A 21,024-nucleotide genomic window follows, 5' to 3' on the forward strand; every position below is an offset into this window, starting at 1 on the left:
AAAAAAAAGTTTAAAAAAAATGAAAAGATTGAAAAGATAATAAGAAATGTTACGAATGATTATTTCTGGGTGGTGGTAGTGAAGGAATACAGATCATTTTTGTTGTCTTTATATTTTTCTGTATTTTCCATAATAAACAGACGTGATTTAGGTAATCAAAGGAAATAATAAATAGGGGCGCCTGAGTGGCTCAGTCAGTTAAACATCCAACTCTCGATTTCGGCTCAGGTCATGACTCACATTGGTGAGTTTGAGCCCCGCCTCGGGTTCTGTGTTGACTGTGTGGAACATACTTGGGATGCTCTGTCTTCCTCCCTCTCTGCCCCTCCCCTGCTCATGCTCTCTCTCTCTCAGAAATAAATGAACACTAAAAAAAAAAGAAAGAAAGAAATAATAAATGTTACAGCTATATGTCACAGCCTATCCTATTTAGGGGAAGAATGAATCTGTTGATTTGTCTATTTGGTAGAGTCATGCAAACAGCTCTTCAATCACCTTGGGGGAAAACCCATAGTGGTTAGATAAGAAGAAAACATTGCACTTCATTCATCGGACTATCTGTTCTCGTTTGTTCTTTGAAGAATACTTAATGAGATGCCATGATGTGCAGGGATCGGACTGAAGGGACTACTAGTAGCTTTTCAGATTTGTAGCCTACTCTCTGTGGCAGAGTGGTTTCAAGTAGTGGTTCTCAGACTTCGCAGAACATTAGAGTCACTGGGGAGCCTCCAGATATCTTGATGATCTGTCTGTAACCCAGACCAATGAAACCAGAAACCGTGGGGAAGGGACCCAGGCATCCACGTTTTAAAGCTGCCCAGGTGATTCTAGAACGTGGTCATGTTCACGGACTACTGGTTTAAAGAGTGTTTATTAGGTTTTTGAGGTCACAGGGCAAAAGGTTAGCTTCTCCTAAAGAAAAATATGCCCGAGCTCTGTGCCCCGAAGTCTGGATCCTGCTTTGGATTCTGTGTCTCCCTCTCTTTGTGCCCCTCCCCAACTCACTCTGTCTCTCTCAAAAATAAGTAAACATTAAAAAAATTAGAACAAAAAAAAATGCCCCATTTCCAGGCATCCTGTATATATAATAAGGTTAAATTTAAAATGTAGATGGTTCTCCTGAACCCATCAATAGCCACTGTGTAATATAAAGCACCTATTATAATTAGGAGAGAGTACAAGCTCTAGGGAATCCTCATTTCATTTCATTTCATTTCATTTCATTTCATTTCATTTCATTTCATGGTGTCTCAAAGTTCTTCCCTTAGATCAAGCTTTCTCAGCTCTAGGCAGGGCGGTGGGGGGTGGGCACAGATGAGCTTCAGAAGGGCTTTCAATCCACGAAACAGCCAGCAGATTGTGAGTTTACGCTTATGAGCATTTCTATGAACAAAGGCCTATACCTTTATCTGATTCTCCAAGGGATTAATGTGCCAGAGATGTTAACAAACAGCAAAATGGACTCTAATGTTTGTCTTTAATGAGCAGGGAGGAGGCCTCAAAGTTTGACCGATGAAGAGAGCAGTACGGGAAAAGGTCATTAGCTCTTAAATAACTGCCCTTCTTGTTGGAATAATGGGTCCCTCTTGCAGGAGGTGGGAATTTATTTGCCCAATTAAGACAGCTGAAATTCACTTTAGGAAAGGCAGGGTAGCAGAGCCATGAGCATATTTCAGAACAGAAGGTGAAGGTTCTGGTCTCTTCCAATTAACTAGCTTGTGATCATTTGACTTTGTAAGTTACTCAGTCTCCTCATCTCTAAAATGCAGACAGAAGTAGCAGCTCCCCCTCCCCGCCTTCCTCCGAGGTTTACATGAGGTCAGGATGAAATCGAACGCGATAAGCGTCACTTAAAAGATCTGAGTGGCTGGCCAGAGAGTTCACTTAAGCTTCTATTGGACTCCACTCACTTATATGAGGATTAGTGACATGGGGGCAGGCTGGGCTGTAGGAAGACAACTCACCCCAGGTGTTGCCTTACCTGATCTGCCTGGTGGGTCCCTCACTGGAGGAGGGGGTCTCTCATTGGGCGGGGGAGGAAGAGGGCCCGAACGTCCTGGTGAAGGTAAGGGGGGTGCAGACGAAGAAGTAAGGGACAGATTCCGCTGTGGGAGTCTTGGGGTTTCATCACTGCCACTGGAACCCGGAGGCAGGGGAGGAGGGCCGGGTCTGCTTGGTGGCGGAGGTGGCGGTGGGGCCTGTGAGGAGGAGGAAGGCCTCGGGGTAGAAGGCACTGGGGGCTTGCTGTTCTGAGGGGGAGGGGGTGGGACTGCCTCCCTATGGACGGAGGGCCTGTTGCCCACTGGAGGAGGCGGAGGAGGGGGTTTGTCATCCAAGGCCCTGCTGGGGGTAGGGGGCAGGGGAGGCCTGTTGGAGAAGGGTGAGGAGGAGCCTGAGGGTGTCTGGCGTATGGAGCCTCCTCCAAAAGCAGCACCTCGGTTTCCAGGGAAAGGGGGAGGAGTTGGCCCAGGGTTGGGCTGCCTGGGGGCCCCAGGCACTGGTGGGGACCCTCGGTTGTGCAGACTTGATTGAATGGGTCTTGGCGTATTAGGTACTGGAGGGGGAATGCTTTCAGGCTTTGCGCCCACGTCGGGCCTTGGGGGAGGCATTCGGTTCCTCTGAGGCTCTGGGGGACCACTTCTGTGGCCTGGGGAAGGCACAGGAAATCTCCCTGGGCCACTTGGGGGTGAGAAAGGTTTGGCAGATGTGGATCTTCCTCCCGGTGGCAAAACTGGGAGTCGGCTTCCTCCAGAATCTAAAGAACAGGAAAAAAAAATCCAGTTAGGAAATTAGGACACCTCCCCTTAAAGAAAATCAGAGAACTAGAGTGTATTCTCAGCTACTGGAAGTCCTTTTCTAGACGCCATAAAGTACAGGTAACTATCATTTATATAAATCAGATTCTGTGTGGTCCTTCCTGGAGTCAGAAAGACTGATCCCAGGTCCCTGTGTACCTGCTACTTCCAGGTTCTACAACCTGGCAGCTTTCAAAAGGATTTTGGAGAGCTCTCTTGGCATTATGTGTGTACAAGAACCAGGAGAAAGTTGGGAAGGGTTCCGGAGAGATAGCCCTATTCATTATGAGAAGACGCTGCAGGTACATGGGATTTCTGCTAATGATTTTCTTTCTCTCCGTCCCCACCCCTGTCCTCCTGTGCCTGCACCTCTCCGCTTTGAAAAAATAACTTAGCCATGTTGGGTGAAAAATCAGTTTTCCCAATGTATAAATCTCCATATGGGTGGGCTTACCTAGTCCCTTTGAACAAAATTCCCAAGAGAAAGTGTAAAAATGTAATGGAAGAATTAGAACGGAAATAAGAAAGAACTAACACAAGAAAAAGAAACTGTCAAAGTTTAATTGAAAGACTCAACACCAGGGGTTGGTCTTGATCTGCAAAGGAGGAGGAAACTACACAAGTGTTTTTCCTTACTGAGTCAACTTCCATTTCAGCAGTGGCAGGTCAGAACAACTCTATTATATCATTAATATTAAACTTCTTTGGTTCAACAAAAGGAGCCAAAGTTATGGAAAAAATTCAAACTACCACCCCAGAATTTCTTGGAACCCAAGGTAATTCTCAAAAAATGGTTAGTCTAAAAACTTCCACCATCTCACCCATAAGCTTATTAAGGTGCTAAATATTTATTGAGGACCTGCTGTATATCAGCCATTATTCTACATGCTAAAAGACAGAGGAGTAAACAAAATAGAAAAGATCCTGCTGTCCTGTGGTTTACATTCTTGTGGGGGGAGATACATAATAAGCCGGCAAACATAGAAATATTTTCAGATAGTTGTAAGTATTAAAAAGAAACTAAAATAGGTTGATGAGATGGAGAGGCCAGGATAGATGGGGTGGCTGAGTGGGGATGGCTTTTTGGACAATGTCACATTTGAGCTGAGGCCAGTCATAAAAAGGTGAGGAAGAGGTGCTTTAGGCAGAGGACCAGCAGGTGCAAAGGCCCTGGGGCGGGAATGAGCTTCAAGGTGAAAAACTGAGGCCTATGTGCTTGCGGCACAGTGAACATGGAGAACCTAGCATATGGACCCTGAGTGGCCAGCAGGGGTCAGGTCATAAGGAACTTTGAAAACCAGAGGAGTTCAGGTTTTATCCAAGGCACAGTAAGAGATATTTGGATGGATTTATATACTGGAGTAACATGAACTCTAGACAGAATTTTTAATTTCAACTTTGGTACTAGAAAAAAGGTGTATTTCCCTTGACTGTGTGCTATAATTCTGTGTCACCAGCTTTTGATAAATTCTGTTGGAATTCCAAGTTCAGATTAAAGCTGCAGTTATTAGCCATGTATACATCACACAGCTAGTATTCCTTATGTGGATGGTATACTATGATGATGTACACATCTGGTATACCATTTTGAGCACGAACTTAAATTCCATCTTCATTTTATTATTAAATTTTATTTATTATTTTTGAGAGAGAGAGAGAGAGAGAGAGAAAGCACGTGAGCAGGGAAGGGGCAGAGAGGATGGGGGCAGGCAGAGGATCCAAAGTGGGCTCTGTGCTGACAACAGATAGCCCAGTGTGGGGCTTGAACTCATGAACAGTGAGACCATGACCAGGGCCGAAGTCAGACACTTAACCAACTGAGCCACCCAGGCACCCCTTCATTTTCTTGTTTTATTTGCAGTTATCTTTTGCCTTAATTTCTTCACCTATTGTTAAAGTACTGAATGTCTGCATTTGTCAGCTGCCTCCTTTTTGAAGTGGGTTTTAAATAAGTGAATTTAAAGGTAAATGCAGGTCTGGCAAGATAGAATCTCTCACGTTATCAAGCCTCTTTTTCGATTTTGACCATTCAACTACTAACTAGTCAGATAACCCTGAGGATTCAGTGGCTTTATCTTCATATGATTGTGAGAATTTCATACTTTCCCAGCAGACATTAAACGATCACAGAATTAGAAAGAAAAGTCTTCCAGGATAATAAACATTAATACAGAAAGTTTTATGGTAAAATGTATCAAGCCTTATGCACTTTGCAGGGTTTTTTATTTGGTCATGACCACATTTTTCAATTTTTCTCTCTGCCGTCAGGTTCAAAGACAGTCCTGTAGGACTCATTTCCCTGTGTCCCTGCAGAGAATATTTAGAATCACTGGCCCTCAAATGCCAGATGTCTGTCATGCAAAACACCTTTTCAGATTTAGTGCAATACGTAATTATATTGCATAGAACATGCTCCATAGTGTGTTTGAAAAGTGGCCCACAAGTATTTACTATACTAGACAGCTGGGTCAGGCTACCTCACAAAGAAAGGTGAATTTGCCAGGTCACCAGGCAGACTTTCCAGGGACGGCAAGTTCCATTTGCTCCTTCTTTTTCTTCCCACTCTAGCTCACCCTTTAGAAAAGTACAAAAAAGTACAAGTTACCCCAAGGACACTGGGCAAATACTTGACAGCTCAATGGAGCTGTCTGATTTTGATTAAAAAAAAAAAAAAAAGATGCTACATAGAGTCTTTTTTATAAAACAGTGTTAACATTTCAAGCCACCTAAAATGTTTGAAAGGGCACAGTGCCTGAGAAGGGCTGCCAAGCCTTCCAACCACCAAACTCTGCCTCATCTTGTTTCTAAGTGAGAAAGAAACTGTCCTTACCACTCTCCCTGTTGGCTGTGGATCTCAGCTTCGGCATCCCAGCCTGGAACAGTCCTCCCAAACCAGGCGGTCCACCCCCTCCGAAACTGCCACCGCCACCGCCACCTCCGCCACCACCAAAGCCACCACTGCCACCAGCACCAGCGCCTTTGGGCTCTGCGGAAGGAAGAAAACACAGTCTCTTCACCATGTACGAAAACATCACTGGAGTCCTTCACAGCCTGAGTCCAAGTAAACAATAAACAATGAGGACCAAACTGGGAGCCAGCTCAAACTGGGCCTGTGGGGGCCTACTGGGATTTCATTAAAATGCAGGATTTTAAGGATTCACCCTACCCCTGGTCAGAAAAGGGTGGGGTTTCTGTTCACTCCAGGGCAGTCACAGGGTCCCCGGCTGGAGAATCAGTAATAGCTGATGACTTACCCCCACACCCCACCTTGGCAAGCTGCTATAGAGTTAACATCTGTATCTTATGATTTGGTAAATAAAAGAATCTTCAAAGAAAGTCCAAAGGGGGAGGGGGGAGATACAATGAGAGGTGAGAAGAAAGGAAACTGTAAAAATAGAAGAAAATAAAATATCTCATAATTTTACTCCCTGGAAATGAAGGTTATTTTGTATTTTTTCTTGTTAGTACTTATTTCTAAATACTTGTTAAGAAATTAAAAAGTTAAGTATTTTTCTTGTTAGTACTTATGTCTTGTTAGCTACTTACTAGTGCGCTTGTTAGGACGTATTCTTTCCTGTTAGTACTCTTCTATTTTATGGATTTTTTTCTTAAAATTAGGACCAGATTCACTAAAAAGCTTTTAGCCTGCTCTTTTCACTTAACACTTTTTTGTTAGCATTTCCCGTGTCATTATCTTTGAAAACATGAGTTTAAGAGACTGCGTTGCGTTTTAGAACATGAATATATTGTAGTTTATTTGACCATCTACTTATTTGATGGCCTTATGGGTTGATTTCAAATTTTTAATATCATAAAGCCCAACAGGAGGCTTAAACATTAAAAAAAAAAATCCCTGCAATTTAAGATGGTACAAAGATTTTGTTTTATTTTACATTTATGTCCCTAAAACTGTGGAAGATTCTGAAATGGGCAAACAAACAACAGCAACAACAACAAAGAAAAAGAAAAAGATTACTAAGTATCCTGTCTAGGCTTTTGGGTTATTTTCCAGGTCTTTGAGCTAGTTTACAACTCTTTAAATTGTAGAAAACTGATAATAATTGTCCATAGAAACGTAAATTAGTTGTATTCAGTGGCATGAAATTGATTACTGATGTGTTTTGCACCTATTTGTAAACTTCCCCTCTGATCTGCCTAATGAGTGTGGTACTTTGAATTCTCCTTTGAACTGGTAACATTATACTGCTTCCCTCATTAATTAATGAGTTAAATGAAATATCTGACTTATGTTCTTTAAAAAAATTTTTTAATGTCTATTTATTATTTTTTTTTTGAGAGAGAGAATGTGAGTAGGGGAGGGGCGCTGAGAGAGAGGGAGACACAGAGTCTGAGGCAGGTTCCAGGCTCCAAGCTGTCAGCAAAGAGCCTGATGCCGGGCTCCAACTCACAGACCCTGAGATCATGACCTGAGCCTAAGTCAGCCACTCAACTGACTGAGCCACCCAGGTGCCCCTGACTTATGTTCTTTTTATATCTGTATGAGAGCCATGATTATACTCTCTTTAAAAAAGGATCTCATGACAAAATACTTATGTATGTATATCTGTATTTATGAGGTTAAACATTGTTGAAAGTTCTATCCCTGGAAAACTTTCTAGAGTAGTATATGAAATCTACAAATTAGTAAGGGAGAATTGATACTTGTATGATGTTTAGACCATCTGGAAATATGGTAGATTCTCCCATGGATTCTGGTTTACTCACTGAAGATATATAATTTTCATGATATGGGTCACATATCTTCTTGTTAGGGTTCCTTTGATACATTTTTGTTTGTTGAAATTGTTTCCCCTTTTGTAATTGGTTATCACTGGCATCAGAAAATTTCATTTGACATCTAAGAAACCATTTTGCTATATTTTCTAAATTAAAATTTATAAAACATTTATTGGATTTTTTAGTAGTTTAGACATATGGTCTGCAAATAATAAAGGTTTTGCCTCCTCTTTTCTTTTTTTTTTTTTTTTTTTTTTCAATGTTTATTTATTTTTGGGACAGAGAGAGACAGAGCATGAACAGGGGAGGGGCAGAGAGAGAGGGAGACACAGAATCGGAAACAGGCTCCAGGCTCCGAGCCATCCGCCCAGAGCCTGATGCGGGGCTCGAACTCACGGACCGCGAGATCGTGACCTGGCTGAAGTCGGACGCGTAACCGACTGCGCCACCCAGGCGCCCCTTGCCTCCTCTTTTCTAATAGCGGTGTATCTTATCTTAGTTCTAGTTTATCTAAGTAATAACTCTGATGACTGGACTTCTATGCAATATAAATTATTAATACTGTTAAACTAAAGACAACCACAGTTTGATTTTAATGAGCACACCTTTAATGTTTCAACTAACTATTGGTTTGAAATAGGTTTTTTTTCCCTTCTAAGTATTCACAGTCAGCAAGGATTCTCTATTTTAGGTTTTTAAGACTTTCTTGGGGGTGTCTGGGTGGCTCAGGTCATGATCTCACAATTCATCGGTTCGAGCCCCGTGTCGGGCTCCACGCTGACAGCACAGAGCCTGCTTGGGATTCTCTTTCTGCCCTGTCCCTACCCCTCAAATAAATAAACTTAAAAACAAAAACAAAAAACAACTTTCTTATGGCATGGAATTTTATCAAATGCCTATTCATGATCTGATATGGATTTGATATGATGGCTTAGTAGACTTTCTAATGTTAAAAATGAGATAAACCCTGGTCTCGGTGAATTATTCTTTTAATATACTATTGAATTAGATGTTTTTGGTTTTAATTAGTATCTTCCCATCTATGATCATAAGTCTATAATAGGGTTTCTTAACCTTGAAACCCCTGACACTTTAGGTCAGATAATTTTTTTTTAAATGTTTGTTTATTTTGAGAGAGCAGAGAAGGGGCAGAGAGAGAGGGAGAGAGAATCCCAAGCAGGCTCTCTGATGTCAGTGCAGAGCCTGATGTAGGGCTTGACTTAAGACAAAATCAAGAGTTGGACACTTAACCAACTGAGCCACCCAGGAACCCCTCAGATAATTCTTTGTGGTGGGTGGCTGTGGTGTTCTCTATAGAATGTTTACAGCATCCATAGCCTCTACCCACTAGATGTCAGTAGGTACCCCTCATTCACCAAGTTGTGACAACTAAAAATGCCTCCAAACATTGCACATGTCCCCTGGGACACTGATACATAGCTTTCTTTTTGTGTTTGTGTTGCCTTGGTCAAGTCTGAGGTTAGGATCATGCTAGTCTCATTAAGTCTATCAGATAGCTCTCCATCTCTTTCTATGTTTGGGAATAATTTGTATAGCACTTGAATGAGCTGTTTCTTAAAATCTGGAAGAATTTACTCATAAAACTGTCTGGCTCTAAACCTTTTGAGAGAGAAAGTAGCCTGATAAAGTTTTCAACTTTTCTCTTGCTCAATGAAGCTTCATGAGTGAATTTTGGTAAATTTTAATTTCTTTAAGATTTTAACATGTTTTAGCATATAAATTCATCATAGCATCCTTAATTTTAGAAAACCTGCTTGAATCTCTTACTAATCTACATTCTGAGTCCTAAACTTTATTCATTTGTGTTTTCCTTTTTTCTCGATTAGATTGATCATAAGTCTGTGTAGTTCTGTATATTTTCTAGATGTAGAGCTTTCTGGGCTACCTATGGGAGCTCTGCTGATAGAAGAAATAGTCTGATAGTGAACTGATTACTTCACCTAACAAACAAAATTACAATAATAATTTCTAGAAGTGTATGCAAAATTGCTTCCATATAAAAGTACACATTTTAATTAATTTTAATTATTACCAATAATAACATCATTTAAATATTATTCATTAATTAATAATACATTTTAGAATATTGTATTTACATAGGATGCCTTTACATGGCACTCAAAGAGACTGGTGATCACTATCAGACATCATACATCAGTCTTCTTAACCAGAAACATTTGTGCACCTTCCAGATAGAGAAGCTGAAGTAGTTGAGAATAACTAATTGGCTCCAGGTTACTTCATTAGTAATCACACTGCAGAATAAGGCTGAATTAAGTTATAGGATGTATGGGGCACTTGGGTGGCTCAGTCAGTTAAGTGTCCAGCTCTTGATTTCAGCTCAGGTCATGATTTCATGGTTCATGAGATTGAGCCCCGCATCAGACTCTGTACTGACAGCGTGGAGACTGCTTGGGATTCTCTCTCCCTCTCTCTCTGCCCCTCCCCTGCTTCATGCGTGCATGCTCTCTCTCTCTCAAAATAAAAATAAGTAAACTTAAAAAAAAAAGAGTTATATACAACCATGGTCCACATTTTGACATAGGACCCAGGGAAATTTCTGTTGGAAACAAATAAAAAACTATAGATGGATTTTGCCACTTGCAAAGAGCCTGTGGAACAATATAGGAGACCATTAAGTGCATGGACAACAAGGGCATGCATTGGGTTGCATCATGTGTCCACCTAGCAAAGTGCATTCATAAACATCATTGAGCAGCTGGAAAGGAGAAGAACTAATATTTATTTCCATTTAATGGGAGGAGAAGAGGACCTTGAAGAACACAATTAGTTTCCAATAGTGGATTCAGGAATAGGCACTAAACTGTGCAGTCTTCTTCAACATCAGTGGGGAATTCACATCTACCTCTCTCAAGCCCTAGGCCCCTTCCCAGAGTGGAGAGAACAACTGAACTCTGTCCCAGAGGTTGGCAGTTTGTGGAGCTCCTCTGGCCCCACAAACAGGCACCATGACTCACACAGCTTTGGACCAAGGCTTCCGAGAGATGAGTGGTGCCGGGCTCCCCTCAAGGAGAATCTCATGGTACCAATCAAGAGGACTAAGGGGTTATAAAATACCATATCAGTTTTGTGGGCATTTTGACTAAGAGGTAACTGTGTCAAGTCAAGGGTAAAATACCCCATAGTGGCTTTTGGAGATTGGTGTTCTCTCCTCTGTGACACAGAGCCTGGTAACAGAGCAACATGTAAAAGCCTTGTCTTGGCCTTCCTCTTTTCCATTTTCTCCACACCCATGTTCTCGCCTTCTTTCTTCTCTACCCATTAGGCGCTTTTCCTAGAACTTCCTCCTAAACACTTCTAATCCTCTACTTGGCTAAAATCCTGTATCACTTTCCAATGTCTACAAGGCTCCCTCTGGTGATTTTGGAAAGTCAGTCTATTTCCTATGGAGTCCAAACGGGATGTGTGTGTAGGATGTATTTTGGGGACATCTAGCTGGCAGTGGAGAGGTCTAGGAACATGAGGAGACAGTCTCGAGGCCTGGTTATTAACTACCAGTGGATTCTAGTCATGGGTACATTTTCATTCTGTTGTAAATGTTAACAGGAGCGCTGTTTGTTTATACATACCCTGCTTTGTTCTAGAAAGTATCTCAGACTTATGATGGATAGATAAGCAAAGTTGTGATCTCATTTCCTCTCTCTCTCCCAGCTCCTGAAAATCGCATCTTACACTTGAATGACACATTCCAGACCACAAAACACTTTTGCATGGTCTTGTTTGATGCTCACGGCACGCCCGCGAGAGTAGCAGAACACATATTATCTCCACTTTACAACTGAAGACAGTAAGGCTCGGAGATGGTAAGGGAAGGATGTGCCAGAACTCAAACCTACGTCCTCCGATTCTAGGGCTCTTTCCATATTGCACGCTGCCTTTTGATCTGCGGTGCAAACAGTAATGGGTTAACTTCCAGAAAGTGTTGTGAATAATTCAGAGAATCGCTGCTGTGTGTGCCTTGGACAAAGAGTTATTATACTGGCTTCCTGCAGCATTAGAGGGAACCCAAGCCGGAGCTGTGGCTACACTGAGTGATACAAGTCCCTTATTTTGCTAGCTTTGCAGCTGTTGTTAACCAAAAAAAAAAAAAAAATCTTTCTGGAAGGGTAGGGTTGGGTTGATGGTTAGGCCATAAATCATGTATCTCCATGGAAAACAGCTTTTTTCACTTACTGTCCAATATCGGTGCACTTCTGTCATTGGTGACAGTCTTCTTCAGTTTCTTCCCTTTGCTGATGTCAGACAGAAGGGCATTTCTCCCAGCCTGTTCGGACTTATTCAAGGTAGGCTTTTCTGTATTGGCCTAAAAGGAGAGCACGCACACTTGTATTCATCTCTTGAATTAAAAATCATGTACCACAACACTCGGTGGGGACAGCTAGAGTATTGGAAGCTTGTTATTGAGGTTCTTGGCAATAGGCTGTAAATTCTCCACAAGTTTTAGATCCGATGTCATTCTTTTTAAGACCCAGACATTTGGGAACAGATGCAGCAATAAATTACACTCATTTTTAATGCAGGAAGAGTCAGTCCCTGATAAAAGTCTCTAAAAATTCAGACCACAGTCTGGCCGTAACCAACGGAGCCAGGGATGGATGCGAAGAGACGAGAAGGGAATTTTAAGTCTAAGAGGATTCTGCTGGATACTACGAGGCTTCACCCTCCAGAACGTGCCCTGAAGATCAGCTTCTCCGTCACATCTTTTAGAGCTAACCTGATGCAAGGGGCAAATGGTCTCTAGCACAGAGGGTCAGCTCTTTGTTCTTTAAATCCACCAAAGTTTTAGAAAATAATTCCCTCTCTCTACATTGCCGAAGACTTTTTTTTTTCTTTTTAATTTAAGCCAGACCTGAGGTGTATTTTACATGTAGTAAAATCACTCTTTTAGTGTAGAGTTCCACCAGTTTGACAACCATACACAGTCATGTAACCATCACCACAATGAAGATACAGAACATGCCCATAATCCCAAAAAGTTCCCAGAAGTCCCTTGCCGGAGGTGTTTCTAATGTCCAATCCCTTTGAAAGCTTGGCTCACAGAGATTGCAGGGTGGACAAAGGTGGTGGTTTAAAACGTTTAGGTATTTTCTCCCTTTTCCAGAATTCCTAGGAAAGATTCTCACTGTGAAATTGAGATCTCACTTTCTCAGGGTTATTTGATGGAGTGGGGACACGAGAAGCCCAGCACACAGGACTTGGAAGTAGGCATGTGCCTGTGTCTGCCACATGTAGAAACTGGCTTGGTCTGGCCTGGCCCCAGGGACACTTGGCTTCCCCAAACCCAAAGGTCCTTCCAGCAGACCTGAGAGACCTTCTAGGTTGGCCCCGGCCCTTCTTGAAGGATCTGACTCCAGAGGAGCCAGCGAGGGGCACAAGAGGTAAAGCTGGGGCATTTTAGCTGGAGCCCTCACCCAGCGATTTAGTATCAGAGTCGGAGGCAGAGGGAAAGCTAAGGAAAACCCGGAAGCAGGCTACATGGAATCTCTGTGTTAAGCTGGAAGGGTCTTGAAATAATTACAGAGTACTATTTGCTCATAATAACAGCAGTTATCATTTATATAGTTTTTCCCCCGGGCCAGGCACTGCTTTTAGAACTTTTATGTGTATTAATTCATTTGGTCCTCATCAACCCTGTGAGTCATTATTTCCATTTTACGGACAAGGAAATAGAGGCACAGGGAGGTGGAATCATTTGCCCCAGTCACCCAGCTAGTCAGAGGGGGAGGAGGTAGGATTCAAAAACCCTGGCTGTCTGACCCCACAGCCTTCCCTGTAACTTGGCAGAAGGGTAAATGTGGGATCAACAAATGCCCCTTTGCCCAAATTGGGGAGATGCTGTTAAAAGGCACAAAATCAAACTACAAGATGAATACATCCTGGAGATCTACTGTACAGCACAGTGATTACAGTTAACAATACTGTATTATAAGCTTCAAAGTTGCTAAGAGACTAGGTCTTAAATGTTTTCACCTGAAACAAAGGAATGATAATTATGTGATGTGAAAGAGAGGCCAGCTAAAGCTAAGGTTGCAATTACACCGCAATACATAACTGTAGCAAATCAACCCCTTGTATGACTTAAACGTACACAACGTTCCTCGCCAGTTATATATCTCAGTTAAAAAAATAACAAAGTGCCCCTTCCCCACCTGCCTCCAACACACCCCTGAAGCAAGCCTGTTAACAGCAGCTTCTCAGCGCTCCTTTCCAGATGTGCTTTTTATGTGTACAGTTCACTTTTGCTAATGGAGTCACCTTCCATTCCTCTGAAACTTTTTTTCAACTCAACAACACATCTTGGAAAGAACTATTATTTATTTATTTATTTATTAAAAACATTTTTTAAAATGTTTATTTGTTTTAGATAGAGAACATGAGCAGGGGAGGGACAGAGAGACAGAGGGAGACACAGAATCTGAAGCAGGCTCCAGGCTTTGAGCTGTCAGCACAGAGCCTGATGTGGAGCTCGAACCCACAAACTGCATGATCATGACCTGAGCTGAAGTCGGATTAACCAACTATTAACCAACTGAGCCATCCAGGTTCCCTTTAGAAAGAACTTTTAAAATTCCGTGTCTTCATTTTAAGGATGAAAAAAAAAAAAAAACAACAAAAAACAATCTGAGGCCCAGAGAGGTTAAGCACTGGCTCTCTTACCACCTTGGGGTCAGCAATTTTCACCGGCCTCCTGTTATGCCTCCGAATTTATCTTGGCGCCCAACCTCCTTGGGTGCTACTTCTGCAGTCAAGAACCCTTAACTGAACTGTCCCACTAGACAGTGCCCCAGGATGGCCACTAACCCCCCCTTTCCCTTTGCTCATCTCTATATCCGATTTCTTTAGGATCTTGCTTTCAGTCACAGAATAAATGGATGGAAATGAGTTAATAGGATACATTTCAGTCACTCTGGTACAACTTGTATAACTTGTGTATCTTCTCAGCTACCTGTATTATTTATTTAGTATTTTTCATTAAGTCAGTCCACTATACTATTATACTATTTTTCAGGTGAATATTTTCTTTTAAATTAACTCACTATTAAACCTTCAGTTTGATGTGCTAGTTATAATTTTTAGAACATGCATTAAAATCATTACATGAGCATTAAAATAAAAAAAAAAATCACGTACTTACCCAGCTAGTGGTATAAAACCACTCTTTTGGGGAAATACAGATAAACAAGCCTGCTATGTTAGCCAGATCAGAACTTTTCAAACTTCTCTGAGTGAGGGACCAGTTAAAAAAAAATTTTTTTTTTTCCAATGCATCTTGGACTGAAACTTTTGTAACAATTAATTTGTAGAAACATGAATTAGTTAAAACAAGAGACACACAACAGACACAATACTATTGTCAAATTGCTGTGTATCTTCATGCTTACTCTCAATTTCTGTAACTATCTCCTTGGGGCCCCTAACCAGCAGTCAGAGGACCACACTGAGTAGCAACAAGCCAACTAATTGTTCTTCCAACTAGGTTCCAGCTTCAGATGGACTCTGTAAATGTGTCCTGTGGAAGCCTGGGCAAGAGACTTTTCCTCCCCGAGCCTCAGTTTCCTCAAATGAGAAATGAAGGACCCATCGCTGTGAGGCTCCTTAGTGGGGAGGAAGCCTCACAAGCTGAGGGAGTTAATGGGGCGATGGGGTGTGTCTGTGAACCTTTCTGTATCACCACGTGGAGGGCTACCGGTTTCCTGTAAGAGGGTGCACTAATTTCTGAGGACAGGTCTATCAAGAGATGAGGAGGAGCCCAGTGAAGATATTCCATTGGAAAGTGGACATTTAAATGCAAGGACAGTTTTAAAGCAGGATATGAGTATGGGGGAAGCGGGGATAGGGGGTGGTGGATGATATCTGCTAAAAATACAGGTGGGAATAAAGGGGAAAAGGCAGAGAAAAAGAAAAGAGTGAGTCTACAGGAAGCTTTAACGGATGCATTTCATACAGAGACCTGGGTTTCTGGACTGTCCTATCCAGAAGTTAAAGGCTAGAAGTCGAGTCCATTTGAATGGAAACAGTGCACACCCGGCAGAACCCCTGTGAACACGTCTCGGGCTGGTGTGTGGGAAGGAAACCCAGTGAATGCACATCCCACACGTGTACTTGGCATTGCCTGGGATCTTTAACAACCAACCTTTTGGGATCTCAGGGTCTGGCTCACCCTGCACTGGGAAAACCTGCCGCACAGCACTTACCCAGAATGCGAATACACTGAAAACAAATACATGCGTGGCAGGCTTGCCTTCATCTGGCCTGCTCTGAGCACCAGTGATGGATGGTGAGGAGCTACTCACCAGAGCAAACGTCGGTGGGGGCGGGGGTGCCGGAGGGGGAGGGACGGGCATCTCGGACAGTTACACTTTCAACAGCCTTGCCGATGAATCTGTAAAAACAAAACAAACAGGAACAAAATATGGTCACGTATTAGACTTTTTATTTACTTTTATTATTATTTTTTTTATTTTAGAGAGACAGCAAGCAGGAGAGAGGGGCAGAAGGAGAGAGAATTAAAACAAAAATTTTTTTTTTAATTTTTTTTTTCAACGTTTATTTATTTTTTGGGACAGAGAGAGAGCATGAACGGGGGAGGGGCAGAGAGAGAGGGAGACACAGAATCGGAAACAGGCTCCAGGCTCTGAGCCATCAGCCCAGAGCCTGACGCGGGTCTCGAACTCACGGACCGCGAGATCGTGACCTGGCTGAAGTCGGACGCTTAACCAACTGCGCCACCCAGGTGCCCCCCCCAAATTTTTTTTTTTTTTATGTTTATTCATTTTTGAGAAAGAGAGAGACAGATTGTGAGTAGGAGAGGGGCAGAGAGAGAGGGAGACACAGAATCCGAAGAAGGCTCCGGGCTCTGGGCTGTCAGCACAGAGCCCACCCGAGGCAGGGCTTGAATTCACGGACTGTGAGATCATCACCTGAGCCAAAGTCAGACACTTCATTGACAGAGCCACCCAAGCACCCCAAGAATTTTTTTAGATGTTTTATTTAGTTTTGAGAGAGACAGCACGGGGGGGGGGGTGGCAGAGAGAAGGGGACAGAGGATTCGAAGAGGGTTCTTTGCTGACAGCACTGAGCCCAATGCAGGGCTCGAACTCACAAACCGTGAGATCATGACCTGAGCTATAGTCATCTGTTCAACCGACTGAGCCACCCAGGCCCCTAGACTTTTTAGTAACACTCTGTCCTAATCTTCCTTCCCTCCTTCCCACCACCAAAGTGACAGCTATTCACATAGGCCAAGTTTTATAAGGGATGGGAATTACCTTTACAACATTGCTAAGATGTTACCCTTCTGGAAGGATCCTAGCAGAGGAGGTTTCTGAGCCAAGATGGACAAAGACAATGGAAGCAAAACTGGCCCCTCACACTTCTTGATTCTTCCACCTGCCAGAACAGGTCGGGGGAATGACACCTGGAGGGATCTGGGCCTGGGGCCTGAGTGAGCTGGAAGGTGGTCTTAAAACTGCTAGAAATGAATCCTAGCAAATCTGATGTTCAAGCGTCTCCTCATCCCCACTCATTTCCATGACGACATCCTATTTTGCTCTCCTGCTCCTGCTCACTGCGTGTCTTCTTGCAGATGCCTGGCATTCGCCTGGGTCTGGGCACACACTGTGGAAATGCAAAGACCAATCTTTTTCTGGTTTTGCCTGCAAAGGTCTTACAGTCTTCCAAGAAAGAGGACAGGGATAAAGTAAAGCAGGCAGGGAAGATGGGCAAGGGGGCTGGATTCCTATCTTTGTGCTACCTGGCATTTCCTTACAGGATCTAAGTTTTTAAAAAGAGGGGGGAAAAAAGAGACCAGGTCCCAAACTCTGACTCCCAGGCTGTTTACTAGAAATACACCTCACTAGAAAAGCTTTGTGCACAGTGTGACAGCTCTGGGAACAAGAGGAAAGCCAGAGTCTGTGATGGTGTGGGAGAGTGCGGGGAAAACCCGGCCAGTGGCAGTGGGAAGGGGGAAGCCTGGCAAGCATCAGGAGCTGAAGAAACCACGGGGCAAGGAAGTTTCCCAGGAGCTCCCTAGCCACAAACCCACCCCCCTCGGAGTCCCATTCCGGAGTCTCATCCAAAGCCCCAGATCCCAAGCACGGGCCGGCCTCACCCACTTTCTCGCCCCTAAGTAATCCCGTCTTCTCCCATCCAGTCCTTGCTACTCAAGTGCGGTCCTAGTCAGCAGCAAGGGCATCATCACCCTGCGCTGTTGGAAATGTCAAATCTCAGTCCCTCTCCCCACCACTGAATTTGTTTCGGCATTTTAGCAAGATGCCGAGGTGATCCATGTGCACTAAAATAGGAGATGCCTGTTGCAGAATCTGAGCCTTAAACCAGTGGGCAGCCTGGGACACTCACCACCTGAACTACATGGAACATGTGTCCTGAATTTCAAACACCAGAATTCTCTTTCTTTTGTTCTCGATGTCTCTCCCTTTTTTAAAATGTTTATTTACTTATTTTGAGAGAGAGCACAAGCATGGGAGGAGCAAAGAGAGAGGAGAGAATCCTAGGCAGGCTCCACACTGTCAGCACAAAGCCCGACGTGGGGCTCGAACTCACAAGCTGTGAGATGGTGACCTGAGCCGAGATCAAGAGTAAGGTGGTTAGCTGACAGGGCCACCCAGGCGCTCTTGTTCTCAATGTTTCTTAAGTGAAGAGAACGATTTATTTAGAATTAAAAAAATTAATTCCGTTCAGGCACTAAAGGTTAGTGTGTAAAACTTACACCCTGAAACAAATACTTTCTCTTCAAGTATCGCTAGATGGCTTGCTTTTTTTTTTTTTAATTTTTTTTTCAACGTTTTATTTATTTTTTTGGGGACAGAGAGAGACAGAGCATGAACGGGGGAGGGGCAGAGAGAGAGGGAGACACAGAATCGGAAACAGGCTCCAGGCTCTGAGCCATCAGCCCAGAGCCTGACGCGGGGCTCGAACTCACGGAGTGCGAGATCGTGACCTGGCTGAAGTCGAACGCTTAACCGACTGCGCCACCCAGGCGCCCCTAGATGGCTTGCTTTCTGTGCGCACAAAGGGAATGTAAGAGCTAAAAGGACATGGCTGGATGTATCAGAGCCACTGGATGGCGGGAATGAAGACAGTTTGGAACAGTTCCGTTCCAAGTGGACCACTGAGAAAATGAATTTTTAGAGCCTCCACAGCAGCAACAATAGCTGTCAGTTGACCATCAGGTGGATCGAAGGCACTTAGAACATCGCTAACTTGTAACAGTGACATTGCAAACTAGCGTGATTCCGCAGACCTTCCAGAGGACACTGAGACTCAGGGAGTCTAAGGAACTCACCAAAAGACAGAAATTCATTCACATCCAATCCTTTCAATCCCTGCTGTTTTTAGATAAGCATTTTTAGGCAGGTAAAGGGCTGACACCTGTACACTAGGTCAGAATTTGTTTTTCAATAAGAGACGGTCTCAGATTCTTTTAAAATGTGTTCCTTAAATTGGCCTTTTCTGGATGACACCAGCCAGTCACCTGTGGGGCCAAGTGGGTGGCATAACCAGTGCTGGGCGCCTGTGCTATGATGCCTGTATTGGGGCAGGAGTCACCTTCCGAGGCCTCAGTGTCACACGTGTCTTAGCTCCAGGAGGAAGCATGGGGATCGGAAATTGGATTCAGGAGCAACTTACTGTGAAAGACACTGCAGCCAAAGCAATGGTGTTAACAGAGCCGGAGAAAGCAGCTTACCAAGGAGGGGGGTGGCCAGGTCCACCCACAGGGCCCCAAAGATGCTCTCCAGGGAATAGATCATCTGTGTGCTTGGTGGATGAAATGCCCCTCAGGCCTCAAAATCATTGTATCAGACTCCCCCTTCGCCAGCTAACCTGTCATCCCGTTATCCTAACACCGAGCAAGGAAGGGCTAGATTCTGGTCAATTACCAGGAACCCTTTTGGGTTTGGTTCTCGTGAGTCGGTCCCTGTTGCAAAGATCACAATGAACTTCTATCCAATACCTCTCAGGGGCCAGGCTGTGGTACAGGGACCCTTTCAGGGGACTGCCACCCCGTCAGGCTTCTTTCATCTAGTTGTTTTACAACTTTCTGTTGTTGCTATTATGCTTCTGTCTGTGCACTAACTGACTTATAGATAAACCTGTGGACCACAGAGGCTCAGCCTCCCTGCTCCCCTGTGCTCCCCACCCCGGCCACCCCAGATAAATCTCGGAAAAGGGCTACATTTAGATTCAGATAGGCTCTGAGCGGTATCCTCAACGTCCCAAAACCTCAAACGAAGCACCATTATGAGGTTTTCTCAGGCTACCTGGCTACTATCGAAATTGGATTCCAAACTTTTCTCCTGTGGCCCAACCCCTATATGTTTTACTAAAAAAACAACAAACCATGGGGGTGCCTGGATGGCTCAGTTGGTTAAGCATCAGACTCTTGATTTCGGCTCAGGTCATGATCTCACAGTTCATGGGATCAGGCCCCGCATCGGTCTCTGCACTGACGGCACGGAGCCTGCTTGGGATTCTGGGATTCTCTCTCTCCCTCTCTCTCCGCCCCTCCCCTCCTCAAAATAAATGAACAACAACACCATACAGCATATACATAAATAAATGACATACAAATAAAAACAACAACAACAAACCTGACCCTATTATTTGGGAAGATCAGGATAACACAGACTTGGGGACCTTAAAGAAAAGCTTAATAAAGCTCCCTGCCCTCAGATATCAGGGAGGTTCTTTTTTCCCCCTTTTTGTGAGAGAGAAGAGAATGCCCTTGGAACACTCACCAAAAAATATGGAAACCGTCATGGATCCATAGGGCATTATTATAGCCAACAACTGGACCCTCAGGCATGAGGATACCTCCCTTTTCTCAGAGTCATTCCTGCCACACTGCCTTTTTGGTTGAGGCCACTGAAGAAACAATCATGGGACCCCCTCTAACGATCTTTGTCCCATGCACCAGAGGCCCTCCTGAATTCTCACCACACAACACCTTTCAGCCAGTCGCTTCATCTCCCGTGAAATTCCCCACTAACCGCTCATCATATACCTCTTTCTCGCTGCAATATCCTTAGCCATGCCACTCTCCTCTCCCTCTTCAATGATGGAGCCTCTCACAACTGCGTGAGGCTGACACAGCACCTTTTGACTCCCCGTGATAATTTACAGAAAACTTCTCACACCAACGCAGATCTTTCATGGTTTACTGATGGGTCTTATTCAAGGGATGAAAATGGTAAATATGCCGGGCACACTATTACAACCCTTTGTAAAAGAGTTTCTTTACCTTTACCCCAACAGGCTGAATTATAGGCTCTTTATTCAGTCTTGAACCTTAGCCAAAGGCAAACTCAACAAACATCTACACGGACAGTCAGTATGCCTTTGGGGTGGCCCATGACTGGGATGTTATGGAAACAGCAAGGTTTCCTTACCTCTAATGGGAACAAAACTAACACTTTTATTAGATGCCATA

General features: G+C 43.7%; 1 protein-coding gene across 6 annotated transcripts in view; it reads right to left on the reverse strand.

Annotated features, from left to right (window-relative positions):
* The window catches only part of WIPF1 (WAS/WASL interacting protein family member 1), an 89,217-nt gene that overhangs the window by 19,850 nt on the left and 48,343 nt on the right, over positions 1 to 21,024 (reverse strand). For all 6 annotated transcript variants that reach the window (XR_003970856.1, XM_030325344.1, XM_030325346.1 and 3 more), the window contains 4 exons: positions 15,869 to 15,957; positions 11,748 to 11,877; positions 5,626 to 5,781; positions 1,982 to 2,755 (listed from right to left, as the gene is read on the reverse strand). Coding sequence is in view for 5 of the 6 variants with exons in the window: in XM_030325344.1 (XP_030181204.1) it covers positions 1,982 to 2,755; positions 5,626 to 5,781; positions 11,748 to 11,877; positions 15,869 to 15,919 (1,111 nt within the window). In the remaining variant the exon portion in view is untranslated. The remainder of the gene's footprint in view (positions 1 to 1,981; positions 2,756 to 5,625; positions 5,782 to 11,747; positions 11,878 to 15,868; positions 15,958 to 21,024) is intronic.

The sequence above is a fragment of the Lynx canadensis genome, chromosome C1 (assembly GCF_007474595.2).
Source record: "Lynx canadensis isolate LIC74 chromosome C1, mLynCan4.pri.v2, whole genome shotgun sequence".
Taxonomy (NCBI): Eukaryota; Metazoa; Chordata; class Mammalia; order Carnivora; family Felidae; genus Lynx; species Lynx canadensis.